Source organism: Myripristis murdjan, chromosome 12, assembly GCF_902150065.1.
Source record: "Myripristis murdjan chromosome 12, fMyrMur1.1, whole genome shotgun sequence".
Lineage (NCBI taxonomy): Eukaryota > Metazoa > Chordata > Actinopteri > Holocentriformes > Holocentridae > Myripristis > Myripristis murdjan.
In genome coordinates this window covers 15,727,558-15,751,372 of record NC_043991.1, presented here as the reverse complement: position 1 = coordinate 15,751,372, position 23,815 = coordinate 15,727,558, and the positions used below count along the sequence as shown (strand labels likewise).

Here is a 23,815-nt window from a genome sequence, read left to right as displayed (position 1 = left end):
TTGGTCGTTTTTGACAGAATTACAAAGTGCAGTTACATTTGAGGGACTCTTTCTAAATGAGACATGATAATGGTAGCCAGTTCCACATGGATGGCCAATTGGTGTATGTGCTCTTAAATAAGTGAGTGAGTCCATGTACATAACGTTTTTTTTTTTTTTTTTCTATATTTTTTATTTTCCATGGGAACACATTTGTGATACAGATGTGCTTTAAGTTAAAGACTAATGTGTCTTTTTTGTCTTTACTGTGTTTCAGACAGGCAGGCCACTACTGTTTCTTTATCTTCATATGCTTTTGTTTTCTGCAAATGAGTCCACATTTCCTTCACCTTCAGAAGCTACTGTTTGCTGTCGGACTGTACAGTCACTGTGGAGCCCAAAGCTTGATTTATTCAAAGAAACAAAACCTCCACCTCTGGGTGTTATTCTGGCTATTTCAGCCGGTCTCCATGTACCAGGATGCTGCAGAATGGCACTGCTCAATAAACGTCTCAAGACACACCTGTCCACCTTTTTCTAAGGTGAAACCTTTGCAAACAAGACATTTCTTCAAGTATTTCCAGCGCTGTGAATGAACCTAAAACCAGCAGATTAAAGGTTGGTGCAAACTAAGAGCAAAGTACATGCAGATTGATGAGTAGAATTCTGATAAATACTGAGAGTGATGTATTTGAATTTTCTCAGCTTTATTTTTTGTTGACAAAAAGTACAGTGGTTTGAGTCAGTCAAAACAAAAGTGTAAATCAAATTCCATTAGGGTTAGGGTTAAATTATTTTGTAATGTCTTACACACAGATATACTTTCATCATTACAGCTTCTTGTATTTTGTATCTAATGTTTGCTTCTTATGCTGCACCTGACATCAAAAGTAAAGTTTGCTTTTCCAAACCAAGGTCAAGAGCTGTGTTTTCATCTGTCTAGCTCTTTTGTCTATTTTGTATTTGTTGTCAAAAACATCTTCATCGTTCATCACAGTTTTTGCGAACCAGCATTCATTTTTGTTTAGTTTTTGCCTTGTTTCCATCCTGGGAAGAGTGTTGTTGGAGATTTTTAGTCACAGTTTTAGTCAATAATATTAACTCTGGTCCTGGGATGCCAGAATTACCGCTGACCCTGTTTCTTTGACAAAATCACAGAAATATGACGGAAGGTGCCCCCTTGGTAACCCCAAAGTGACGTAACCTGCTTTCAGCCCCCCTCCCAGCCTGAGCTATACACTGCTGTACAGGTGCTTATCCTAAACATCATATGGAAGAGTTACATCATATCCTGCGTATTGGTGAATGCCGTTTACAAATGTTTGGAGTGTGAGTGAGCTGATGTCTTGTGTGTATGTAATGTAGAATGACAGAGCTGGGAGAGAGCTGTCAGCTCAGTGTATGTCTCTCGCCCGGTGCTGACAGACACAGAGAGACATGCAGTCATAGTCAGCTGGATCTTGGCATCGGTTCAGTCGTGTATCGAGGGAGAGAGAGAAAGTAGCCTTGACCATGAACTATTTGTTGCATTCTACTTGACATGCGGTTTTGACAACAACAGTTACAGCTGTCAACAGTTGCTCTCTTTATTTTCCAGCCCTCTTTTATCATCGTCCAACTTTTCCCCTGGCTTCACGACAAGATTTTTGCTTTCTCTCCCTTACTCCTCCCCTCCCCTCGTTTACTGTCATCCGTCTGTCTGTAGCGCATCATCCAGGCGACGGAGGAGGACTATCTGTCACAATGTGCATACTATTCCTTCCAGGAGAGGATTGATGCGTCTCCCGTCTCTGTGACTGACAGACTACATAAACAGCTAAATGCGTGGCTGAGAGCTGTCTGGCAGCTTGGCCTCTGTGCTAACAGAGGTTGTGTTCACACTGATGTCCCGGGGGGCCTGAGAGGGAGGAATGAGGCTGGGGGCTGGCAATGTTCTCGCACGCCTACACCCCTGATGAAGACACCCAATGTACAAGCTATTCTTAGGTGTAGATATAATTTGGCGTGATGTTCTTTGCACTGTTAATTAATTCATGAACATTTGGACACATTTTGGAAGCATTTGTGATGTGAGTTTCAAGTGACAGAGTATCTTAGAGCAAGTGTGTAATCGCTGGTTTGTGATGCCCAAAAGGAGGAAAAAAAGATTTAGCCAAATCATGAACCATGTAGTCATGCGCCAAATGTTGTTCCATAGCAGTACATTTTCTGACAGAGAAATAGAGCGCAGTTATGCATTGGTGAGCTTGACAGGGTCAGGTTCACAGGGTCAGACAGCTTCAGTCATCCTCTTTATATGTAGTCCACTTCGTTTATTTGTTTGCTGGTCAGCCTGTAAAGCCGTGCTTGAACAAGCGCCTACAGGTGAAAATAGCAGGCTTATACTGCCATCCAGTGGTGAATATTAAACCCTAGGCAGAGAGTTGCTTAGCTCCATAGATAATAGACAATACAGAAAACTGTCAAACTTCATCCCACAAAAAGTGCAGAGGACAGGTGTGAGACTCAAAAAAAGTGATAGTAGTAACACACAGCTTGTCATCATCCTGCCAATAAGCAATTTTTTTACAAGTTCAAATGAATACCACAATACCCTCATCAAACTTTTCGAAAACATGTTAGTTTTTTTCCCCCATTGAATAAATACTTACAGTGAAAAGAAAAATCAAGGATATAACATTTACACCTATTACGGTTAAGTGTGGTTTTCATTGTATCATAACAGTTAATGCTATTCATCTTTTAAATGTACTTTATTCCCTTTTCTTTATTTTCAAGTTTTAAGAAGCTGAAGAAAAGTTCCTCTAAATTTCAGTCAATATTTTGGTTGGTTCTGGCTTTCAAAAACTGAGTCATGAATTGGTAACATAAAGGAGACACTGAAAGATACTGTGATGAACTGTGGTCATTACAAAGTGCAGTACTTGAGATGATTGTCAAGAGATTTTTATTTCTTTTCCCAGACCCCTGTTCACTTATACATTTTATATGAACATAAACACAGTGATGTTGTACAGGCATTCAAACATCTCAGACGACTAAATCTGAATACAAATTGATTGTATACTGCCATTATATTAGCATGTTTATATTGAAGATTCGCATAGTTTTTAACGTTTTTAGTGGGTGCGCTGCTATTCCGCAACCTAGACCACCACCTGAAGGACTTCAACACCCGGAGTATGTTTGGGTTGTGTGGGGTCTGCTGACTTGTTGCGACCTCTCCTCTCTGTGCCACTATTTCTCTGGCTCTGTCCGTCATAGTATTCGGGCTGACCGCTCTGCTGGTGGCCAAATTCAAAGCAGATCCTGAGCTCTCCGACCCGTGAGCGAGGAAGAATGTCTGGGATCCACTCGATCACAAAAGGACAAGCCTCTTTCTGATCTGCTGTGCAAATTCCTGGTAGAGAACAGTGTCAAAACACGTGTTCACAATTATTTATTGCCGCTAAAATGACAAGTGCACCTCATACAAATAGCAGTGCACACGAGGAACATCACTCTTTCACTCACAAACATGAATCAAACCGTCTCACGCACCAACTTTGAGGAAGGTGCGCAGCTCCATGGGTCGAATGGCCTGGGGCCTGTCCGTCCTGTATCCCTCGGGCGCCTCTGGTTCAGGTGGAGGTTGACAGCGAAAAGGTGAATAGGAGCCGTCGATATTTTTCACAAAACTCTGAGTCAGCTCCAGAGGCAACTGGTGCACAGAGCATGGCATGAAGATAGAAGTGAATAAAGTGTTTCACTTAACATTGAAGGGATACTTCACCCATAATTCATAATTCATATATCAAGCACTCACCGTGTGCTGCCTTCAGCTTGCAAGGCTTCATGGTAAACTCATAGTCCAAAAAGGCTAACCATGTCTGATCCAATGGAAAAAACTTAATTTTAATTTCACGACAGCAAAACGCTGCTCATATACACACTTCATGACCGAGCATGAGAGTCTTTGCAGCAAGATTTGAGCAGAGATTTGTGTGTTTGTTAAGCACTAAGTCTGGATTTATACAGCATGACGAGTGTGAGCTTCTTAAATGGAACTTTTTATAGCAATTTTCTGTTAAATTACAGACCCAGTTTTTTTCAATTGGATCAGAGATAGTGTTTTTGGAAAATAGTTTACCATGGAGGCTTGCCAGTAAAGCTTTCTTTGTCAAGGATTGAAGGCAGCTCACAGTGAGCACTTGATTCAAAAATGATGCATTAATGGTGAAGTACCCCTTTAAGAAACTGGCATGGTGAACGGAGGCAGATTCATAAGAAAGCGGGATGGGGTTAATTACCTCTGGGGTGTCGAAAATGCGTTTGACCTGCATGAGGTTAGTAATGTGCCAGGTGTACTTGGAGAAAGAGCCTAGAGGAAGACCATCATTCCTCACGAATGCTGACATCCATGTACAAAAAGAGGGAGGGGGTTTGCAATTATTAAAAAAAACTGTTTTGTTTGAATGTTCATAAAATATTTGTGGTTTATGGTTCTTCCAAATGCAATTCTATATTCATATTCAGTAGATAATGTTGGGGTGGTGTATCTGACCTGTTGTGGTGTTGGGAAGTCTCCGTTTCTTGGAGCCCAGCGAGAGTCGGTGCTGCAGGGCATTGAAGAACTCCTGCGGGATATGGTACACCAGCGGGTCTGGCTTTCCTAAAATAACCCAGTCACCATCACCACCATGTTTTTACACGGCGCACAAAGCAACCAAAGGCAGTGATCATACACAGACATTTATAGGAGGTGATACAAAGGGAGGAACACGATATACCTGGAACAGAGCATCAGTCTGAATCTAGAAATGGAATGATTTTGTTTATTAAGGATAACACCAATATCTTCCCACCCATAACGTCCAATATGGCATTTTTGTAAGAACCATAACACAAACGCAGGCATAAAAGAGTTTATGTTTTTCAGGGAGGCCTGTCATAGGCTTGTCATGTGTTTTTTTTTTTTTTTTTTTTAAAGACTATTAGTTTTAATCCGTTGCCAATTTTACAGTTACATTAGGTGACACAGTCATAGACAAAAAGTTCACACAAGAGACAATCACAATTAGCCAAACAATGGCAGTAAATATAATATGGCACTGATACACTATTGCTTCTTAAAGTTTAAAGCTGATATTGGCTGATAGCAAAATCTCTCCATTTTCAAATGTGAATTTTTGGCTGAAACACCCACCTTATAATGTTCTGCCTCTGCAGCTAACAGTCATTAACACTGATAAACCACACAACTGACAAATATAGCAGTCAAATTGCAATGACTGCTTGCTTTGGGGAAAAAAATAACAAAAATATGGAGTTTCTACATCTTGGAGATATTATGCTAAATATGGAAAATCACTGGTATGGTTCTTGAAGTGTCTGAGTGCCCAACAGAATCTTCAACATGTAGAATCAGCTTGCCATAGACAAACAAAATTATTTTCTCTTTATTTTAACCTATTTACATTGGACCTGGAAATGATGAGCCAGACCACTGGCTTGTCATTAACTTGCATGTGATGCATTTGTACGGTTTTTAATGTTGTTGTTTGTTTGCATAGATTCATAAACAGTTTGATTGCACAAGAGAAGATGAAGTGTAATCAAGTAAATGTGCCTCAGATTTACCATCAAACTGGTAGTGCATCGTCTGGTGGATCCTCTCTGTGACACTGGCCAGCCACTGATGGAAGCCCATCGTCACTGTATGCTCATCCACAAACTGGGCACTCCCTGAGACACACACACACACACACACACACACACACACACAGGACAGAGGATGTTGTATTGTTGTAAAACCCTTAAGGCAAATTTGTAATTTGTGATACTGGGCTGTGTACTGGGCTTGTAAAAAAAAAAAAAAATCACCATACCAGTGATTTTGAATTTTTGGGCCATTTACTACAATTTACCCACATTTTACTTTGCAACAAACCAATTCAAACCAAATGAATTGAAATGCCCACCTTATAATGTTCTGATTCAGTGGCTAACAAGCATGTCACAATTCATAAACCACAGAACTGATCATAAGCTGTGTAAAGCGAACGCTTCACCAGGGACTATTTTACAGAGGAGATACCGTATCACTCCGCCAAATTTCTTTTCGGAAAACTAATGTGGACAACTTTATTACGGTGATGGAATACAGATGTGAAGACAATGTGAAGTGTGTTAAACTTCATTTTTATATTGCAGTTGAATGAATAGAAACCAATGGCTGGATAAAAGGGAGGAAAAATGAAACTGGAGTTCTAAAATACTACTTTGGAAAAAGATTAGCAAAAATGTTGACTATATATATTTTGCAGATATAAGGCTAAACATGCAAAATCACTGGCATGGTCCTTTAAATGCTGATAAAATATCCTGTGTCCAGAGCTAGCCCATTCCTTTGAATCGTGGATCAGGATTACTACCGTGGAATTAGATAGACAGAATAACAATAAAGACAGAGACAGATGTATAAGACGCTGTAAGGCTCTTTAACAGACAGGCAGATTTACTGCAGAGATAAAAGAGCAGGGGGAGGGGTGAGTAGTGAGACAGGCAGCACCTGGTGTTTTCAGCCCGCTGCCACCTGGGGCTTTCCTCTGACCAGGTTTCCTCAGACTGGAGGGTGACACTCTCTCTCTCCCCACCCCAGAAGGCATAACTACAGAGGGGGCTAAGGACAGAGGCAGCAGATTAAAATACGACAGACTGGAAAAGAGGTACATATATAAATTATAACATACATACAGACAAAGCCTGACCTGGGCATTATAAGGTCCTATCTGATGGTTTGTTGAAATTCAGTCAACTCTGAGTGCCAGTCAACATCTGTACAACATTGCTATTATCATTCTTTTTTAAATTATTATCATTATTATCATAAGGAATGATTCTGAGTGTGGCAATTCTTAAATAAAAGGCCCCATCTCAATTAAATGTATGCTTTGAAGCAAATTACTACAAATCTACTCCGAAGGCAGATAGAACCTCATCATGCTTTGGAGAGTAATTGTGTAATAATTAGTAGTATATGTAGAATGAATAGGGCTGGGCAATATATTGATATTATACTGTTATTGTGATATGAGATTAGATATCCTCTGGGATTTTGGATATTGTAATATCTTGATATGACACAAGTGTCTTTTCCTGGTTTTAAAGGCTGCATTTACAGTAAGAGAATGCAGTTTTTTGAGCTTATTAGTTTGTTGTAGCTGTTGTATTATTTGCCTCAACCTGCTTGGTCATCATATCCACATTACTAATGATTGTATATTCATTTTGTGAAAGCACCATCATCCCTACAATATCGTCACAATATCGATCTTGCGGTATTTGGTCAAAGATGATGTTATATTTGATTCTGTCCATATCACCCAGCCCTAATGCAGATTTTCAGTCAGCATCATCGAGTTACTATCGACCAGTGAAAGCTTCATCCAGGCGAAGTCTTTTCCTCTCTGGGCAGAGTTGACTGGACTGGGCTGCTGCAGGGACTTATCAGGAGCACAAAGTATTCTACAGTCAGACGTTTGCTGCACACCTACAGACACATAAAAAGACACAATATAAGTGATGTGCTGTGCTGGAGTGCATGATTCATCTATTAAGCTGAAAATGAACGAAATGATAAGTTTGGTTACGATACCACTGGAGCTGTAGTTGATGAAAGCAGCAAAGTCTGAAGCCAGTTTGTCATCACTTGCGAAGGCACACACACAGGCGTAGAAGTGAAGGCAGGGGTCTGAAGAGCTGGACCCAGGCTGACCCGTCCCATCAGGTTTAGCTCTTCTGGTGCTAACCTGACATGCACAGTGATAAACAGCCTGCTGTTGCTGATGCCCCTCTCTGCCCCTTCCCTCCATCTTTGAAATCTCACCAGCACCTACAGTGAGATGCAGCAGGCCGAGGGGGTGGTTAGAATCAGTGTGGCACTTCACCACCAGGACGTCTTTAGAGACACGCTGCACAAGGGGCCCCGGGGACTCTGTGGCCAGCCTCCACAGCTCCTCCTTGGCTTCAACAGAGGCCTGCAGACCCTCCAGAACCGAGCTCTTCAATTTCAGAGGAGTCGCATGGCTCTGACACTCCATAGCTTGCTTGATGTGCATGCAGAGGCTGTCTGAGGAGGAGCCCTGTTTGGAAGCGTTTGCCGCCGACTGCGACTGGCCTTGAGTTGACCTTTGATGCTGTCGGCAAGAAGGCAGGAAGCAATGGCCCAGGTTGATCCTGGTTAACAAGGTGGCCCCATCACCTGTGGCTATGGCTGTATCGGTGGGAACAAGCTCCACAAACCCCAACTGTGTGGCTGCATTCCCTCTGCCTCTCTGACACACCGAAAACACCTGCACCCCTCCACCTGAGCCACTGCCTCCACCCTCGTTTTCTTCTCCCCCTGCATCCCCTCGCTCTCCGCTGTCTATTAACACCTTCACCACCTCTACGGCGCCCTTCTTGCTGCTCCTGCCCCCTGCCAAGCTGTCTCTGAGGACAATCCCACAGGCCTTGTTCTTGCAGCTGAGCCCGCGGGTGCCATTGTACAAGCCACACTGCGGGCACTTGCGGATGCCGCGCAGGGTGGCCTTGCCAAGGTTTAAGAGAAACGCAGGAGTTGCTGACGTGGCCTTTCTGCTCTCTCTCTGTTTGGCCGCCAGGTTGGTCTGGGTGGCAGTCACAGTCTGTGGCGTGGAGGTGGAAACCACTCTTGATGAGGGGGCCACTGTTACCTCAGTTTCCATTTTGGCGCCTCTTTTTCACAAATAACTGTTTGCTGCAACTGAGAGGGGAAGAAACCTTAACATAAAGGTAATAAAAAAATGCCTAACATTTAAATTCATATGGGATTAATTGTTGCAGATACCTATCAGTCTATCAGTCTATGTTATTTAACAAATCGTCACCTGCAAATTGCACTTAAACAGTAATTGCATTGCTAATGTTGTTTTAAAAAATATGATCTGATTGTATTGCAGCTGTCCGTGCCCTGCATCAGATGTCTCAGTGCATCAGGTTGACAGTGGTACCTCGTCACTGCAGGACACCGGCGGGCTCTCACACGATCACGCGCTGCACGTTTCAACCACCTGTGATCAGCTCCTGTTTGGTCAAATTCACTTTTTATACTCGGGCGTCCAATTCGTCTCGACCGTCGCCATTCCTCCTTACATCCCCGCAGCCGCAATGCGCCTGTAACAACCCTCTGCATTGGCTGGACGCGATCACGTGGGAGAAAGAGGGCGGGCCTCTCCTGGAGCACTGGATCACGGGAAATGTAGTTTTCATGTATGTGACGGCCACCTGTTTTGCTGCACTGTTGAAAACTCGTTGGCTATATTTAGAGACTGCTTTTCATGACAGAAAAATAAATATTAATGGCATGTTTTATATTCTGGCAGTGAACAATGCAATATGTCAACAGTAGACCAAACAATGATGGTCATAAACATGTCAAAACAAAGCAGTATTTTGCATGTCTAGGTTGAAAAACCTCTGGAAGACATTTATTTTGAAAGGGACCACAGAGACAGGAGAGCCTTTACTGGCCAGACAGGTGTGCAAAAGGTGCTGACCCAGTGGGAAAACACGGGGGAGGAGGCAGATGGAGGAGAGGGTGAGGGTGAGGAAGGTCACACCTGGGAGGAAGACAGACAGAAGGGAGGCGACTAAGAACGAATGAAGCAAAGATAATGAATTAAAAGCCGTGGCTGGGTGAGGTGTAGAGGGAGCAGCACCTGAAGATGGGAGCCACATCCAGGCAGGAAAACACAAACACCAGCCACTCACACAGATAGAGAACAGGGTGATGACAAGCCAAACAACATGAACAAGACTGGATGCAGGGCAGAGGGTGAGAAAGAAAGAAAGAAAGAAAGAAAGAAAGAAAGAAAGAAAGAAAGAAGAGGGACAGAAACATCTAAACTGGCAGAGGGTAAATTAAATAACTCATAGAGTCCAATCATCTCTTGAGTTCGTCCAATGGTTTCCACACACTTCATTTGAATGGGGTATTCTACATTTCGGACAAGGAACAACATTTTTTAATTTAATTGCCCATAATTGGGGTGCCATTGGCAACGCCTTATTTCAGCGTAGCAGAAGCCATCCGATGCCCCCACCCCCCCTTGAGTCAGTATACTGATGACTGATGTAATTGATATCAGATGACGCTTTGTGGTCCCGTAGTTGTAATGGGGTCGTTGTGTTTGTGGGGTTTAAAAGGAGGTGCGCCGCCCGGGAATCGAACCCGGGTCGCAAGAATGGGAATCTTGCATGATACCACTACACCAGCGGCGCCTGGTCGTTTCCAGAGATTCATCCTCATTTTCTCAGCTGATGATGCCTGGGGTCGAAAACCTTCAGAAAATACCACAGTTAGTGCTACTTACATACTACAGTAACCCCGTCCTCCAGAACAATAAAGATTCACATTTGTAGCGCACATAGGCTGTTAGTGAAGAACTGATAATAAAAAAAAAAAAAAAAAAAAAACGTTTTTTATTTGAGGGTTATTTTCACTGTCATTATTGGCGTTCAGGAAAAACATTATATTTCCAAGCTGTGCTTTCACAAAACATTTTGTGCACTACCATTGTGTGAATTGCATTTGTGTATTTTGATAAAAGATTTGGGGACCTGCCTGGTTTAGGCTAATGTTGGTAAAGCATTTGCAAAGGTTTATCAGTCATTCACTTCTCAATAAAACTGCAAAGCTCAGTTTGAAAAAAATACACATTTATACTTTATGAAAAAGCAAATTTGATGTTTTAAGACACCTAAAATGGATATTGTGTCTAATGTTTATAAGATGTTACATTTGGCAAAGACAATCTACTCATCTGCAGTCAGTGCTGTTATGCTGATTATGTTATGATACAACAGCAAGTAGCCCCTAATGTAGCTACAATTTATATATTTTTTTTTTAAAAAGCTGGAGGCATTACTGACAATTTCTGTGCTAGATAACCCAAAAATTAAAGCATGTCTCCACAAACAGCTTTCCTAAACCTGACTCATTAAATGTCACACAAAAACACTTTAAGTATGTTTCATTTGTCATTAATTTATTTAAATATGTGTATAAATGCACATATGACAATAACCAGGTTATTCCACAAAGCAGGATTAGCAAGTTAGCCAGATAACACTGTTACAAAATATCTTTTGAAAATTTGGTTATCAGCAACCATCAGCAAAAAACGCTGAGCCATATTCAAGTTTTGCTGTACAGATTCAAATCAGTTTCAAGTCTCCAGGATATAGCATAATCTGTTTCCAGTAATTTTTTTTTTACTATTGATACATTTGTTTCATGTAGCACTTTTATAAATACTAAAAGATACTTTTCACAGACAATAAATAGAATAACCAGAATAAATATATGCATTGAGGAGGAAGAAAATAAAAGAAAAAAGATAAGACTGAGATTAAAATACCTAAGGTGCCAGGAGTAAGACAGAGACTACACATTAAAAAGCAGGTTTAGGAACGAGTGTCTTGGGAAATTTTTGTGGCCCTACTGGAAAGCGGCAGTCTATATGTCACTGTATCAGCTAGGCTGGCAGTCAGTCAGTAGGTTTGTCCAGAGGGGTGCGTTTGATGGGTCGCCATGAATTTTGGTGACAACATTCATGCTGCCTAGAGCGTGAAATCTGTCGATTTTGGTGAACCTAGTCTTTCAAGTTGATGCGCTGTGAATTTCATTTGATGAAGTGAAGTCTGAAAAAGAAACTATCTTAACCCAGCTGATCAAGGCAGGAAAGGTGTGGTGGTACTGGTTGACAAGGGTGCTGGGGATAGGAGATTCACGAAGAGAGATGAACATTTTCTTGGTGAGGGCAGCTGGGAAAGAGGAGCAGCAATTGAATTTACGGTTACAAGAAATTATTATACATTATACTTTTGGGTGATATCAATGACCACAGAAACTGCTACATGATCAAAGATGGAGAGATTACAGATAGAGATTAGATGTATTATCTGCAGTTATCTGGCTAACTTGATAATCATCTGTTGTAGAGTGTCTTCCAGGGTGAAGTAATCCTTTTAAGATAACACATGGAACAAAAGAAATTAAATTAAAATAATAATAATGATCCCCAAAAGTCCAGCAGTCTCCTTTGCCCTGATATAGCTATAAACGGCCCCTGACTGCGTAGGCCCCTGCCAGCTGCCAATACAATACAGATGGGTACTTACTTACTTTTCTACTTATCACACTTAATTGTGAGTTCGACTGTCTTCCTCCCAGGTGTGCCCCACCCTCCTCCATACCCCCATTCCCCCTGTCCTCTTCATCCTTCCCCTTCATTCCCTTTGTCCACTTCACTCCCCTCCTCCTGGCTGTTGCAGTAGCTCTGTGGCTGGTCGATGTCCTTGTGCTGCTGTGGCTGTGTCGCCTGCATCGGTCGAGGCCTCCTGCTGCCTTCTCATCTTTACTTTGTCTGCTAGTGTGTTTTCTTTTGCATGATGACCGTATTATTTGTAATTTGCACACCAGGTCGGCAGCTATTGCACACCTGTCTGGCAATGAAGGGGTCTTCTCTCTCTGTGGCCCTTCAAGATTTCTTCAATTTTTCACGGTTCCACTTGGGGATTTTTAGGGCAGTTTTTATCTTTCCCGCTATGAAGGTTAAGTCAGAGGGCCTTTATTGTCTGTTGTATACTTGTGGGCCTGAAAAGCCCACAGAGACTGTAAACAGTGATTTGGGGCTCTAAATAATCTTTCACTCAGTCTGAGTCAGTCGCTCATCTCGGGCAAATGTTTCTGTCAGTCACAAGTTTCTCCATCCTCTTTATCTTGCGTTTGTTCTTGGGCATGGGTTTATCATACATGCCGTTCTTCAGTAGATGTTCTTTGCTGTGATGAACCTGAGCACCGTGCTGCAGCTGGAAAGAGCAGAGAGCTCTCAGGGGCCTCAAGAGAACCTGGACAAAGAAACAGCAATGAGTTCAAGAGAGTTCAAGGGAGAGTCAACATGTCAATCATCAACAATCATCAACCAATAAATGCTTCAAAGCAGACGGACACTGCACAATATATAATAGTTAGAATTATTCCCGACAGTCACCTCTTGGATGTCGTCATTCCGCTCCAGGATGGACAAGGCGACAGCAGCACACTCAAGAGTGGACAGACAGATGTTGGAGGGCTGTGTGCGGATCACATACTGACTGGACAGAGCCCTGCTGAGCTGCACCTGGTTAACCAAAGCACATTTAATCACTGTGTTGCCAACATTTAAAGTTTATTATTCTCTCTCTGTATCAAAAGTTAACATATTCAAGACAAGACCTAGGAGACCGGCCTGGGCATGAGAGAAAAAATACACATGACGACTTTTCATTGGCAGCCCCAACTGACAGCAAGAAATCACTGTTGACTGAACTTGAACACCCAGAAATCATATAACTTGATGCCAGTAAACTGCACACAATATGCTCATATTTACCAACCCTTGTGGGACTGAGATTGCTCTGAGGTAAAAAGACAAAAGATGAAGGACAAAAAAGAAAAGTAAAATCAAAGGGAATAAAGCGGTAAACAATTTAATGTTGGTGAGTACATTTTTTTCTAGACAGGATTGAGGAAGAGTTTTGCATTATGCTTCTTAAGTTGTAATTACTCAGTAATGCAAGGAAGTTATCCCACCGGTGGTCACACCCAACACCAAAACTGCATTTGGCCAAGCAGGACAAAGCAGGACAAATATACAGCAATCTCAATCAGTAAACATTGTCTCACTTTGTGATTCAGGCTGTTAAGACAGGACTAATTTACATCAACTCTTGGCTAACAGAGCTTCAGCGGCCAGGGGCTTATAAACTGCCTTCATACCTGTGGCTGAAAGAGGGCCCTGGTGCTGAAAGCCAAGTTGATTTTCAGACAAGGGCCAGAGACAGCAGTTATGAAAAACTTGTTATAATCAAGAATCATATCTCTGTTGGCAAGACTAGCTTTTGTTCCTGCTATGTCACATTGTTAGAGGTAAAGCAGTGCAGCACATGCATGTGCTTTATCCACAAATCACAGGCTGTTCCAAAGCTCTGATGGTCCCAGTGGTGAGGGAAACTGTCTCAAGAACACAGCCGACACTTGTAACTCTCATATAAAGAAATGTATTTCCAATTTTGTGAGCCTCCGGCCACAAACTCTAAGATATGATCTTCATGTGATCACCAAGATCTGTATCTCACAGTTCACATCAGCTGGCCTGATTTTATGCACCAGGTTGAATTGGAAAACAGGGTGAACTGGTTGTAGGTGCTGCAAAATATTTAAGATGTGTTTCAAAAGCATTAACACAATTTCCTCTGCTGTACTGGCCACTGGTCATGATAAATCAGATTTAGCCACTCATTTGACTGATTCTCCATTCCCTCTTCCCACATTTTTGCAGTCAGAATGCCCTAAAATACATCTGCATATGGCGACACATGCAATTTTCAGTGACACTGCTTTTCTGTGATTTCACTAGCGCAAACCTGTGCTGCAGCTTCTCAGCAGATAAGGGACAGTCACTATTTGTCTCATTTGCGCATAAAAAGCCCTGCAAATCCTTGCTCAATCAACCCTGTGATCTTGTAACGTCAGATCACAGTGATACACACCTGTTTCGGCAGGTGGAGGAGACTGTTTCTGAGGAACATGTATTTAGCCTGGCTCCACGTCCCATCTATGATGATGATGTTATGTTTTACAGTGCCAAGTTCCTGGTCTTGCTGACCTCCCTGATTTTGCACCAGCTCCTCCAGGTTCTGGGCATTAGGACCTGGGTACAAGATCAGTGTTCTACTGTCCCGGCACACAGCAGCCAGCTCTGGGTGCCTGAGCAGATCAAAGACAGCAAATGTCAGCATCATAAAAACTAATTCTTAGGTTTTCAGACCCACACAAAACAGAAACCTTCCCCAGAGTGTAGAGAAACACCGCTTACTTTTCTTCACTGAATCTCCTTCCAACTAAGACATTGCACTTTCCTGGGGGCAAACATGCAGCAAGGAGAGGCACTGTGCGAAGTACCCTGCTCTCCTGAAAGCAAAAAAGGGGTTAGTTCAATCGTTTGGGTGTGGTTGCTGCTTTATATACACATTTCCCTTTATGTCTCTCAGTGGCAGACCTTTACAGAACACTGGATTAGAATAAAAAAAGAAAATAGCTGTTTTGAACATACAATCAAATTAAAGGTCATTGTAATTCAGGGCTCACCTCTGCCGGATGCTGCACTATGTAGAGACATGTGGAGACCTCCAAGGGGTGCAGTGGCAGGAAAGGACACAGACACACCTTCTGAGGACGACTACAGAGGAGGAAAAGTTGGATTATCAGAAGCTTTGATGATTTTATTTCCCTACCAAGCCCCTTCTCTGTTTTACACTGTCTTCTCCATCATGTGCATACATTTGCTACCTCGTTTAATGCTTGATTAAGGAGTGGAAAGCGTCTCTCCTCACTTGTCCGAGTCTAACTTGCTAGCTAGCATTAGCTTCTCCTGAACTCCACTCACCGGCATCGTAAACATGTCGGTCTTCTCTCGCAAACCTCGACCGGGAGGGCGGCCAGGTCGCCAAACACGTCGACGAATCCGTCTTCTGAGCAGGGACTGTCGCAAGTTATCGCTTCATTTTCGTCGGAGGTGACTGAGAAACTGGGGACAGTTTCCATCGCCGAGTTAACCCGGAGCCGTGCTTAGCTAATGTTGCTAAGCAGAGGGTGACACGGGGCGCTGAGGAAGAGCCCCGGCATAGAAATACACTGACTAGAAAAGCAAGTTGTGGAAAAAGGTATGTGTACTCTATGTTTGTGGGTTATTCTACATTTTCTTCCTGATGGAGGGTCATTTTCCAATCTCAGCCTCACTGAGTTTGTTTTTGTTGTATATTTCATTTACTTTTAAATTTGTATGTAAAATTTCAGCTCATGCCTGTATTGCTTACTGGCTGTAAAATGCAGCATGCATGAATTTAAATTTGATTGTTTCAAGGTCCAAAGCGGAAAGGTGATTAATTATGCATACATACGGAATAAGCAAACTGTATTTTTCACAAGCTCCAATATACAGCTCGAATTTTTGTTTAGTTCCAGTAGTAGATCCGTTCTCTCTGTTGCAAATCTATGACCGGGAAGGCTGTTTCAGGTAGTCGAAGTCATTGCTGCCACCTGTCGTTGTGGCGGTAGACAAACAGGTGAAAGAAAAGAAAGAAAGAAAGAAAGAAAGAAAGAAAGAAAGAAAGAAAGAAAGAAAGAAAGAAAAAGAAAGAGAGAAAGACTAACGCCTTATGTCACCAAGCTCATAAAAACTAAACAAGTGGACCGATCAAGATAGCCCATACCTTGAAATCACATCTGTTCATTTAAAACACACACACACACACACACTAACATCTCTCTCTCTCTCTCTCTCTGTGTGTGTGTGTGTGTGTGTGTGTGTGTGTGTCTCCATCCACTCTGTAATACTGTTGATTCACAGTACATTGTGATGCTGCGCTGTAGTTCACTGCTCAGCTGCTGGTGGGACCTGAGACTGTCCCGCTGGTGTCAGACCAACTGAAAATAGCATTTGTAATCATAACATTCTGTTTGAACCTTTTTTTGAGTCCTGGATGGTTGGGGAAAATACTTTTGGAGACTGACCTGTGATTTTATAAAGTTCCTGGCATCTGCTGTAGTGTCCTATGCATCTAACCACACACCTCCAGTGTTAAACCCCAAGTCTGACTGCTACTGTATATATTAGTGTTTTTTTTGTGTGTGTGTGTGTGTGTGTGTGTGTGTGTGTGACACTGTGTATTGTGTGTTTTCTTTGGTGTAAATGATGTCTGGGAAGGCACAGGCAGCTAGAGTCTATGGTATGGGCTTTTTTGTTTTAATCTAGGATAGATTACAGTCATGTTTGACTATGTAAAACGTAGTTTGGGAACCATAAAGGATTATATCTTTTCAAGATGTCATGCAGACATTACAGGCAATCCAAAAAGCTAATACTTATTAATAATACATACATACATACATACATACATAATGCACTCATTTGCACATATGACACACATTGTTACAAACTTATTGGGTCTCTTTTCTGATCTTCCTCAGTTTAAAAGATTAAATAAAAAGAGTACGTGCAGTACAAAGACTCCTCGGTGAGAGGGGGTGTCAGGTTAAGGGCCAGAGAGCGTTATTTTTAACTGAAGATCCACCCTAACACACGCATGCGCGCGCACACACACACACACACACACACACGTAACCTTTCTTAGTCACAGACATGACCCAAACCTCTCCCTTCAACCACTCCTAAATAAATTAGGGGATTGCCTGGTACTGTAGATGACTACTGTTTGAGATGAGATCATGATTTTTAACAAATGTACATTTGAAAACACCATGGTAAGGACTGGTAAAAATTAAAAACAAAATGAAACAATTTAGTCATAATTATAATATGCAGTCACTCTGAAATTTTACCACTGTACCTTAGGGTAAAACCATGAATGTTATTCTAATCAGATTCACTTCAAACGCCGGCACAACAGCAGTATCACTTGACATTAGAGCTCCACTAAAGTATAATACACTGTCCACTCCCTTTAGCTGGTTCAGTCACTTCAGCGGGCGGTGCTTGCCCCTCCCTGGTTGATTCATTTAAACTATCACTTTGTCCTTCTGGTTCAACTTCTGTCTTAGCTGGTTCAGATGATTTACTAAGTACCTCTTCAGGTCCAGTTTGTGTTTTAGCTTTTTCAGTCTTACTCCCTGTTACTTCCTCTTTTACTGTTTCAGTGTCCTTCCCTTCACCTGATGATGGTTTTGTGTCTCGGTCAGCTGTTTCATTCTCAGTATCTTTTCCCTTTACAGTTTCAGCCTCTGGTGTCGCACTGGCTTCTGTGATCAAGGCAACAGCAGAAGCGGCCCGTCTTGTCTCCTCTCCATCGCCGTCCCCTTCATCGGCAGTCTCTTCTGGTGATGCTGTTTCCTTCTCCTCCTCCCTCTGTTCCTTTCTGCCAGCTTCTTCTTTTTCTTCAGGAACTTCAACCGGGGTCAGAGGCGTCAGGTCCAGAGATGTCTTAGGAGATGATGCCGCCTTTCTTCTCGGAGGAGCAACAGGCTTTTGCGTTTCCAAGGCTTGCCTCCCGAATTTCGGATCTGTGGACACGCCATCATCCTTCCTGTCGTGGGCTGCAGGATGATCATCAGCACTTCCCCAGTCGGGTTCCTCAAAGAAAATCTCGTCGCTTGAGGCACCGATGGGATCTGTTGGGTTTGTTGCTGTGATTTTAGGTTGGACCACTTTTTCTGCTTTTTGGGGGACACTCTCCTTTGTCTTTGTGTGTTTCTTTGTCTTTAATTGTATGTCGCTCTCTTCTAGTGATGGGGGGAAAGGCTCTGCGTCACATGGAGAAGAATTCGCACTCGACCTGAAAAAGTCTGTGATTTCCTCCTCAGCACGTGGCATCTCACGTTTTTCAGGTTTTGAGAGAAAAGCATCTAAATTATACGAATCTTCGGACAAAACCCGAACTCCCTCCTTCTTGCATTTGTCTTTAACAGTGGGTTGCATTTCCACCACAGGGGTCTCATCGATCAGGACGTACTTCTCCAGATAGCCCCTGGCCTCCTTGTCTGAATGCCTACTATGGAAAGACTTCTCGGAGGTCATACTCTCTGTATCCTCGTCTTTTATCCTACTGCCCATCGCTTCCTCATACAGGTCTGTGTATAGGAAGGCCATAGCTTTGGGCTCCTCCAGCAAAATGGGGTCAATTATTTTGGGAGGTCCTTCGGGCAGGAAGATCGGGGTAAGGATGTCCTCTTGGCTTCCAAACAAAGCTGAACCACTCTTTTTCAAAGGGAACTTAGAGGGCACACCCTTAGCCGCCTCACATCCTTCTGCTTTGTCCACGGGACTTATTGGGACATCGTCCGTGCCGCCATAGAACACTTCATCTAGAAGCTCAGTGGCGATTTCTTCTCCACTGATGGCTTCTGTGGTTCTCTTATCCACGGTTGCTGCCACTGTGGTGGTTTTTCCTTTAGAAAGCACAGTCTCTTTCATGCCATCCCCGCCCCCCTCAGCGTATAGTTCCTCCTGTCCCTCTGTGACTGCAGCAGGACTTCCTGGAGCGTGTGCATCAATCAGGGTGAACTTCTCAAAGTAGTCCACATTACCAGTGGTTCCCCTGCCTGGAGGTCTGGCCACTGGAGCCCCTGGAGGATCCATCACATTTGAAACAATGGCATGTGAGACCATCACCGGTATGCTTCCATCTGCACCTGATCCTGTTAGAGCTTGTGGTTGGATTAGCATCTGATTGTTTACATCCGTATCAATGGATTCTTCACATGGTTTAGTAAGAGGGATTTCCTCCAAATAAGAGAGGTTGTCCACCATTTCTTTGCTCTCCTCCTCATCCACCATAGCCAGTTTAGGAGGAACAACAATGTTGAGAATTTCCGAGCCTTCAGAGACTAAACTGAATAGCCGTTGCTCTTTATCGACCGCAGGGTCTGTGTCTTCTTCTTTCCCTTCCTCTCCCTCGATCTTTACATTTGGCTGGGAGAACCCCACTAATTCTGGCCTGCCTGAGATTTCATCAGTGTCTTCTGAGAGGAGCTCTCTTTGTCTGTCCACCTTGCGCTTCGCATCACCAGGTTTCTCTTTAGTTTTCTTCCTTCTTGAGATCTGTTGCTCGTCCATAACAAAGATAATCTTGCCTGCTGGAAGAGACCCAGGCGTTACAGGACGTACTGTAACAGGAGAGCTAAAATCCACCGTGGGGTTTCCAGCTTCAGAGGTCCATGGCGTGGTGCAGCGGCTAGGGGTAGTCTCCCACTCAATGCCACTGTCCTCACCCTGCATAGTTACCATGGAGAAGGAAGCGTCCATCATCAGGCACTGCATCTTAGGCCGGACAGCCTCATCGTGGACAGCCTCACGTAAACTGAAGGCACAGTAACACAAACAATATGGTGGTGAGGAGTAACAATCACCAAGCTAATCAAGGAGGAGCGACTTTGGTAAGAGCCTGAAATTTAAGTTGATGATTCTCCACATTTAAAAAAAAAAAAAAAAATGTCCATGAAAACTCTTGGTTATTCTCAAGTACATTAAACTTAATAATCATGTGTTAGTATTTGGGCCGTAACCTTTTTAACCCACTTAGTTCAGAGCCATCCTGCACTTTATTGTGCTTTGTTCTCTTCAGTTTTAGTCTTCACTGACTAGATTAGAACATGTTTTGACATTTGAAAAAATCAAAAACAAATAAGGTTACCTTCTGGTGTTTTACATCTAAGTTAATAGAAAAATGTGTTTGTCTTTCCCTTTTCTTTTTTCTCTCTGATACACACACAGACGAACACACACGCACACAAACACACACACACAAAGACACAAACATCCTCATATACATACAGGTCAGTGGAAATAATTGAATTTCCTCCATCAGTTGGACATTGCATATTGGAGTGAGCTGAGTTTATTGCTCTGAAATAGAGCATTGCCATTCAGCTTCTGATGGGTTTGGTGAATTGGTTGATTGAGCTGTTGGGATTGGTTGATAATGGGGGGGAAAAAAAAAAAAAAAACTCTTCCACTCAGCAACTTAGTTTTATAATGTGATGAAAACTATAATGCAATCCTTACTGCCTAGGCAAACCTGACAATGAAGCACTGTGCACCAGGCACTCAATAACACTGATTGATTTGTACCTGTTTCGAAGGGCTTCCACTTCGTCCCTGGTATCACGGTCTTGCTCACCAACGTCTTCATGTGTCAACATTGTCATCTCAGTGTCCGCCTCTGTCCTCACTAAATCTTCCGACAAAGTATCCATTGTTGCGACGCCTTCATCAAAGTTGAGGCAACGTCTGACCACACCTCAGCGTTGCTCTGCTGATCACATTCTAAGTGAGCGCACTTGAGTTGAGATTTCATGCTCAGCGCAATCTTGAAATAGAAAACTCGGCTTCCAGTGTTTCATCTGAAGCATTCACAACACGTAGGGTGGCTAATGTGTCATCTGTTTACACTAACTGACCCCTTGCGTTTGGCCTTTATGATAATTTGGGTTAATCTAAAACTTTCAGCTCTACCATGCCCTCTGAATAACATAAACTTTAAAGGGGAAGAAAACACTTCATAGAAGAAATGCCTGATACCTCTGCTTCATTTTTTCTTGCCAAGGCTAAATATAATTTTGTCAGAAGCCTATGTCCAATGTCATGAGTCTGTCTGCAAGTCTGTCATAGGCAGATAAGAATGTTGAAAGTGGGCAGAGTTTGATCATTTGTTGCATAACTGATAAGGAATCAAACAAATCCAACAGTCAGTTTTACCAGGTGAGAATAAATTGACGAGGAAAGGACGAAAACTTGAAACCCCCTCTTTCTACCCATTCCTCCAAATAACAATTGCAGTATGAGTTAATATGATAACTAACTTCGTAAAATTCCAAGCATTGTAGTTGAAAGTCTGCATTTCTTGATTTTTGCCCCATGTTTATCCTAAAATGTCAACCTTACACCTGTTAATGTCTGTCCTCTTGCAGGGAGATATTACTACACAGACACTACGTGGTAAATCAAAGCCTCTACACCCGTTTAGAGGTGTTTTGGCTCTTGTCAAACAGGTTGTATCTGGGTAAAAGTTGTCTTAGTGGATACACAAGACAAACCGAGGCCAACCGTTTACTAGGGCAGAACATGTGAAGTCATCTTAAAGCCGTAAGGTCTGGTAATGTGAAACTTGGAATGCTTCCCCCAAACTGTGCAGTGAACTGTATTAAATGACATATTGCCCTGCAGCGAGGTGTGGAACACGTCTGACAGCCCTCACGTGGCTTTTGGAGGAGGCTAAAAACAGACAGCCATGCAAAGTTCCATACAAATATGACATTGAACGTGTTTTACATTGCACGGAGGAAATAAGATACGCCGAGTAACCCAAAACATAGTTCATTTCATTTTTTTATTATTATACAGGACATTGCAGATGTTAAAATGTGTTACATTAAAGATGCACTCTATAGAGTTCTCTCAGATATATGAAATTCATCTGAAAATGCGATATTTGAAAATCCTTGCTTTGAACAGAGGCTTAGCACGAGACTGATCAACAAAGCAGTAAAAGCATAAAAACAATGCATCAGTAATAACTGCTGGTCAGCGTGTACACTTGAAGTAAAAACAAAAAGGAAAAAAAGGATGAAGAGATGAATGAAACAAACAACAACAACAACAGAAATAATAGTACCAGTTCCACCACCAGCACTGCTTCTGCTAAAAATATAAATGATAAACAGCTTCATATTGTGCAAAGCACGCCTGTAAAAGAGTATTCTGAAATGCAACTAAAATAATATTATTTAGAATATTCTTTAAAATGAGATATTGCTTGATAATTGCATCAAGATCATGCACGCCTATGGAGGCCGAACAGTTTTGAGTATTTTTGTCAAGTGCTACAACACAGATGTAAAACGCTAAACAACAACAACAACAACAACAACACCCAATAAGAGAATATGATTGAACAACACATAAATGCTGAAAGACCAGGAGTAGTCAATACTCTGTGCAGGATATTAAACAAGGGCATTATAAAACATCTCTCCTCAAAAGAAATGAAACAACACCAAGAGCTATGAAAAGATGAAGACACAAATCCATCAGAATTAGAGTCTGTATGGCAGAGACAGAAAGTTGGACGACAGTAAAACAACAAGCTCCATCAAAACACAGAGGAAATGAAAGTAATTTAAAATGGCCCGAATGGAAGGGGGAAATAAATAAAATAAAAATTCACAGGGGAGGTGAGTGCGGTAATGAGTGGGAGGATGGATGTGTGTGCATGTGTGTGCCGCTGAGAAACAGAGAGAGAGGGAGAGAGAGAGAGAGAGAGAGAGAGAGAGAGAGAGAGAGAGAGAGAGATGGAGGCAGGCGTAGGTTGTTGAGGATATGTTGTCAATTCTTAAACTTCATAGAGAAATATTTTTTTTTATTTCATACTTCCTGCTCCTCCACCTCACAGAATAAATTAGTCACTGTGTGAGGATTACAGCAACATTGCACTACCTCATAAAACATTACCTAATCCCATAATTAATCCACACCCAGAATCAGAATTTGATCATTTAAGATGGGCTCTGATTATGCCAGCTACCAGAAATTTGTCAATTAATTAATTTACCACAAGAGATACAGGCTCTGTGAACATTTTTAAACAATTGTAAATGTATTTATTCAGCTTTGAACTGTCACGCTTCCTTGGTTTTACTCTTTTATTCTGTTCTTTGAGATATTTTATTGTTTTATGTTCTTTTGTTTTGCATTTTTATGTCTTCCTTTGTTTTTTTTTTTATTTTAGTGTTTCTATGTCTTACTTTATCTCCATCTTTTGTACATTTTGACATTTGTTCTTTGCCACCTCTGTTTGTTTTCTATTGATTGCCTGGTTTGATCGTGCAGTATTTGCACTTGCTCGAAACTGCCTGTTTTTATTTTACTCTCTTGTTTTGAGCAGTTTGAGCTACTATTATTAAAAAAGATTGTCATGTATGTACACACATTTTTTTTCCTGCTTGTTCTTTGTTCTTTTCTCCACTCCTGTAGGTGTGTGCACTCAGGTGGGTCCATGGGGGGGTTCTGGTGTGTGTTCTTAAAAAAAAAAAAATGGAAATATTATATTTTAAAAAAAAAAATGTATATAGGCCTAAGCCAATTCTATAATTGTCCACAAGGTGGCAATGAGTATTTTCACATAACCTATAACTGTGTGTTTACATGTGGTGGCTGTGTATGCCATGGTTGCACTTGTTGTTGTTTTGCATTTAATACAAATAAAAACAGAACCTCTG

General features: G+C 42.1%; 2 protein-coding genes and 1 non-coding gene across 3 annotated transcripts; all 3 read right to left on the bottom strand.

Moving 5' to 3' along the window:
- Positions 1-2,909: 2,909 nt before the first annotated feature.
- On the bottom strand, positions 2,910-9,134 carry c12h2orf42 (chromosome 12 C2orf42 homolog). Its single transcript, XM_030065841.1, has 9 exons — positions 8,991-9,134; positions 7,616-8,743; positions 7,385-7,510; positions 6,530-6,640; positions 5,599-5,703; positions 4,523-4,630; positions 4,269-4,369; positions 3,520-3,679; positions 2,910-3,379 (listed from the first exon to the last, which is right to left on the bottom strand). Exons 2-9 carry the CDS (start codon positions 8,703-8,705, stop codon positions 3,126-3,128), a joined length of 2,055 nt encoding a protein of 684 aa, XP_029921701.1. The 5' UTR covers positions 8,706-8,743; positions 8,991-9,134; the 3' UTR covers positions 2,910-3,125.
- A 1,055-nt stretch (positions 9,135-10,189) lies between these two features.
- trnag-ccc (transfer RNA glycine (anticodon CCC)) lies at positions 10,190-10,260 on the bottom strand. The gene has a single exon. It is a non-coding gene; the product is annotated as a tRNA-Gly (tRNA).
- A 746-nt stretch (positions 10,261-11,006) lies between these two features.
- On the bottom strand, positions 11,007-15,995 carry dtwd2 (DTW motif tRNA-uridine aminocarboxypropyltransferase 2). Its single transcript, XM_030066024.1, has 6 exons — positions 15,471-15,995; positions 15,173-15,263; positions 14,901-14,995; positions 14,575-14,791; positions 13,035-13,163; positions 11,007-12,891 (listed from the first exon to the last, which is right to left on the bottom strand). The coding sequence occupies exons 1-6, from the start codon at positions 15,626-15,628 to the stop codon at positions 12,712-12,714; spliced, it is 870 nt and encodes a 289-aa protein (XP_029921884.1). The 5' UTR covers positions 15,629-15,995; the 3' UTR covers positions 11,007-12,711.
- Positions 15,996-23,815: the final 7,820 nt, after the last annotated feature.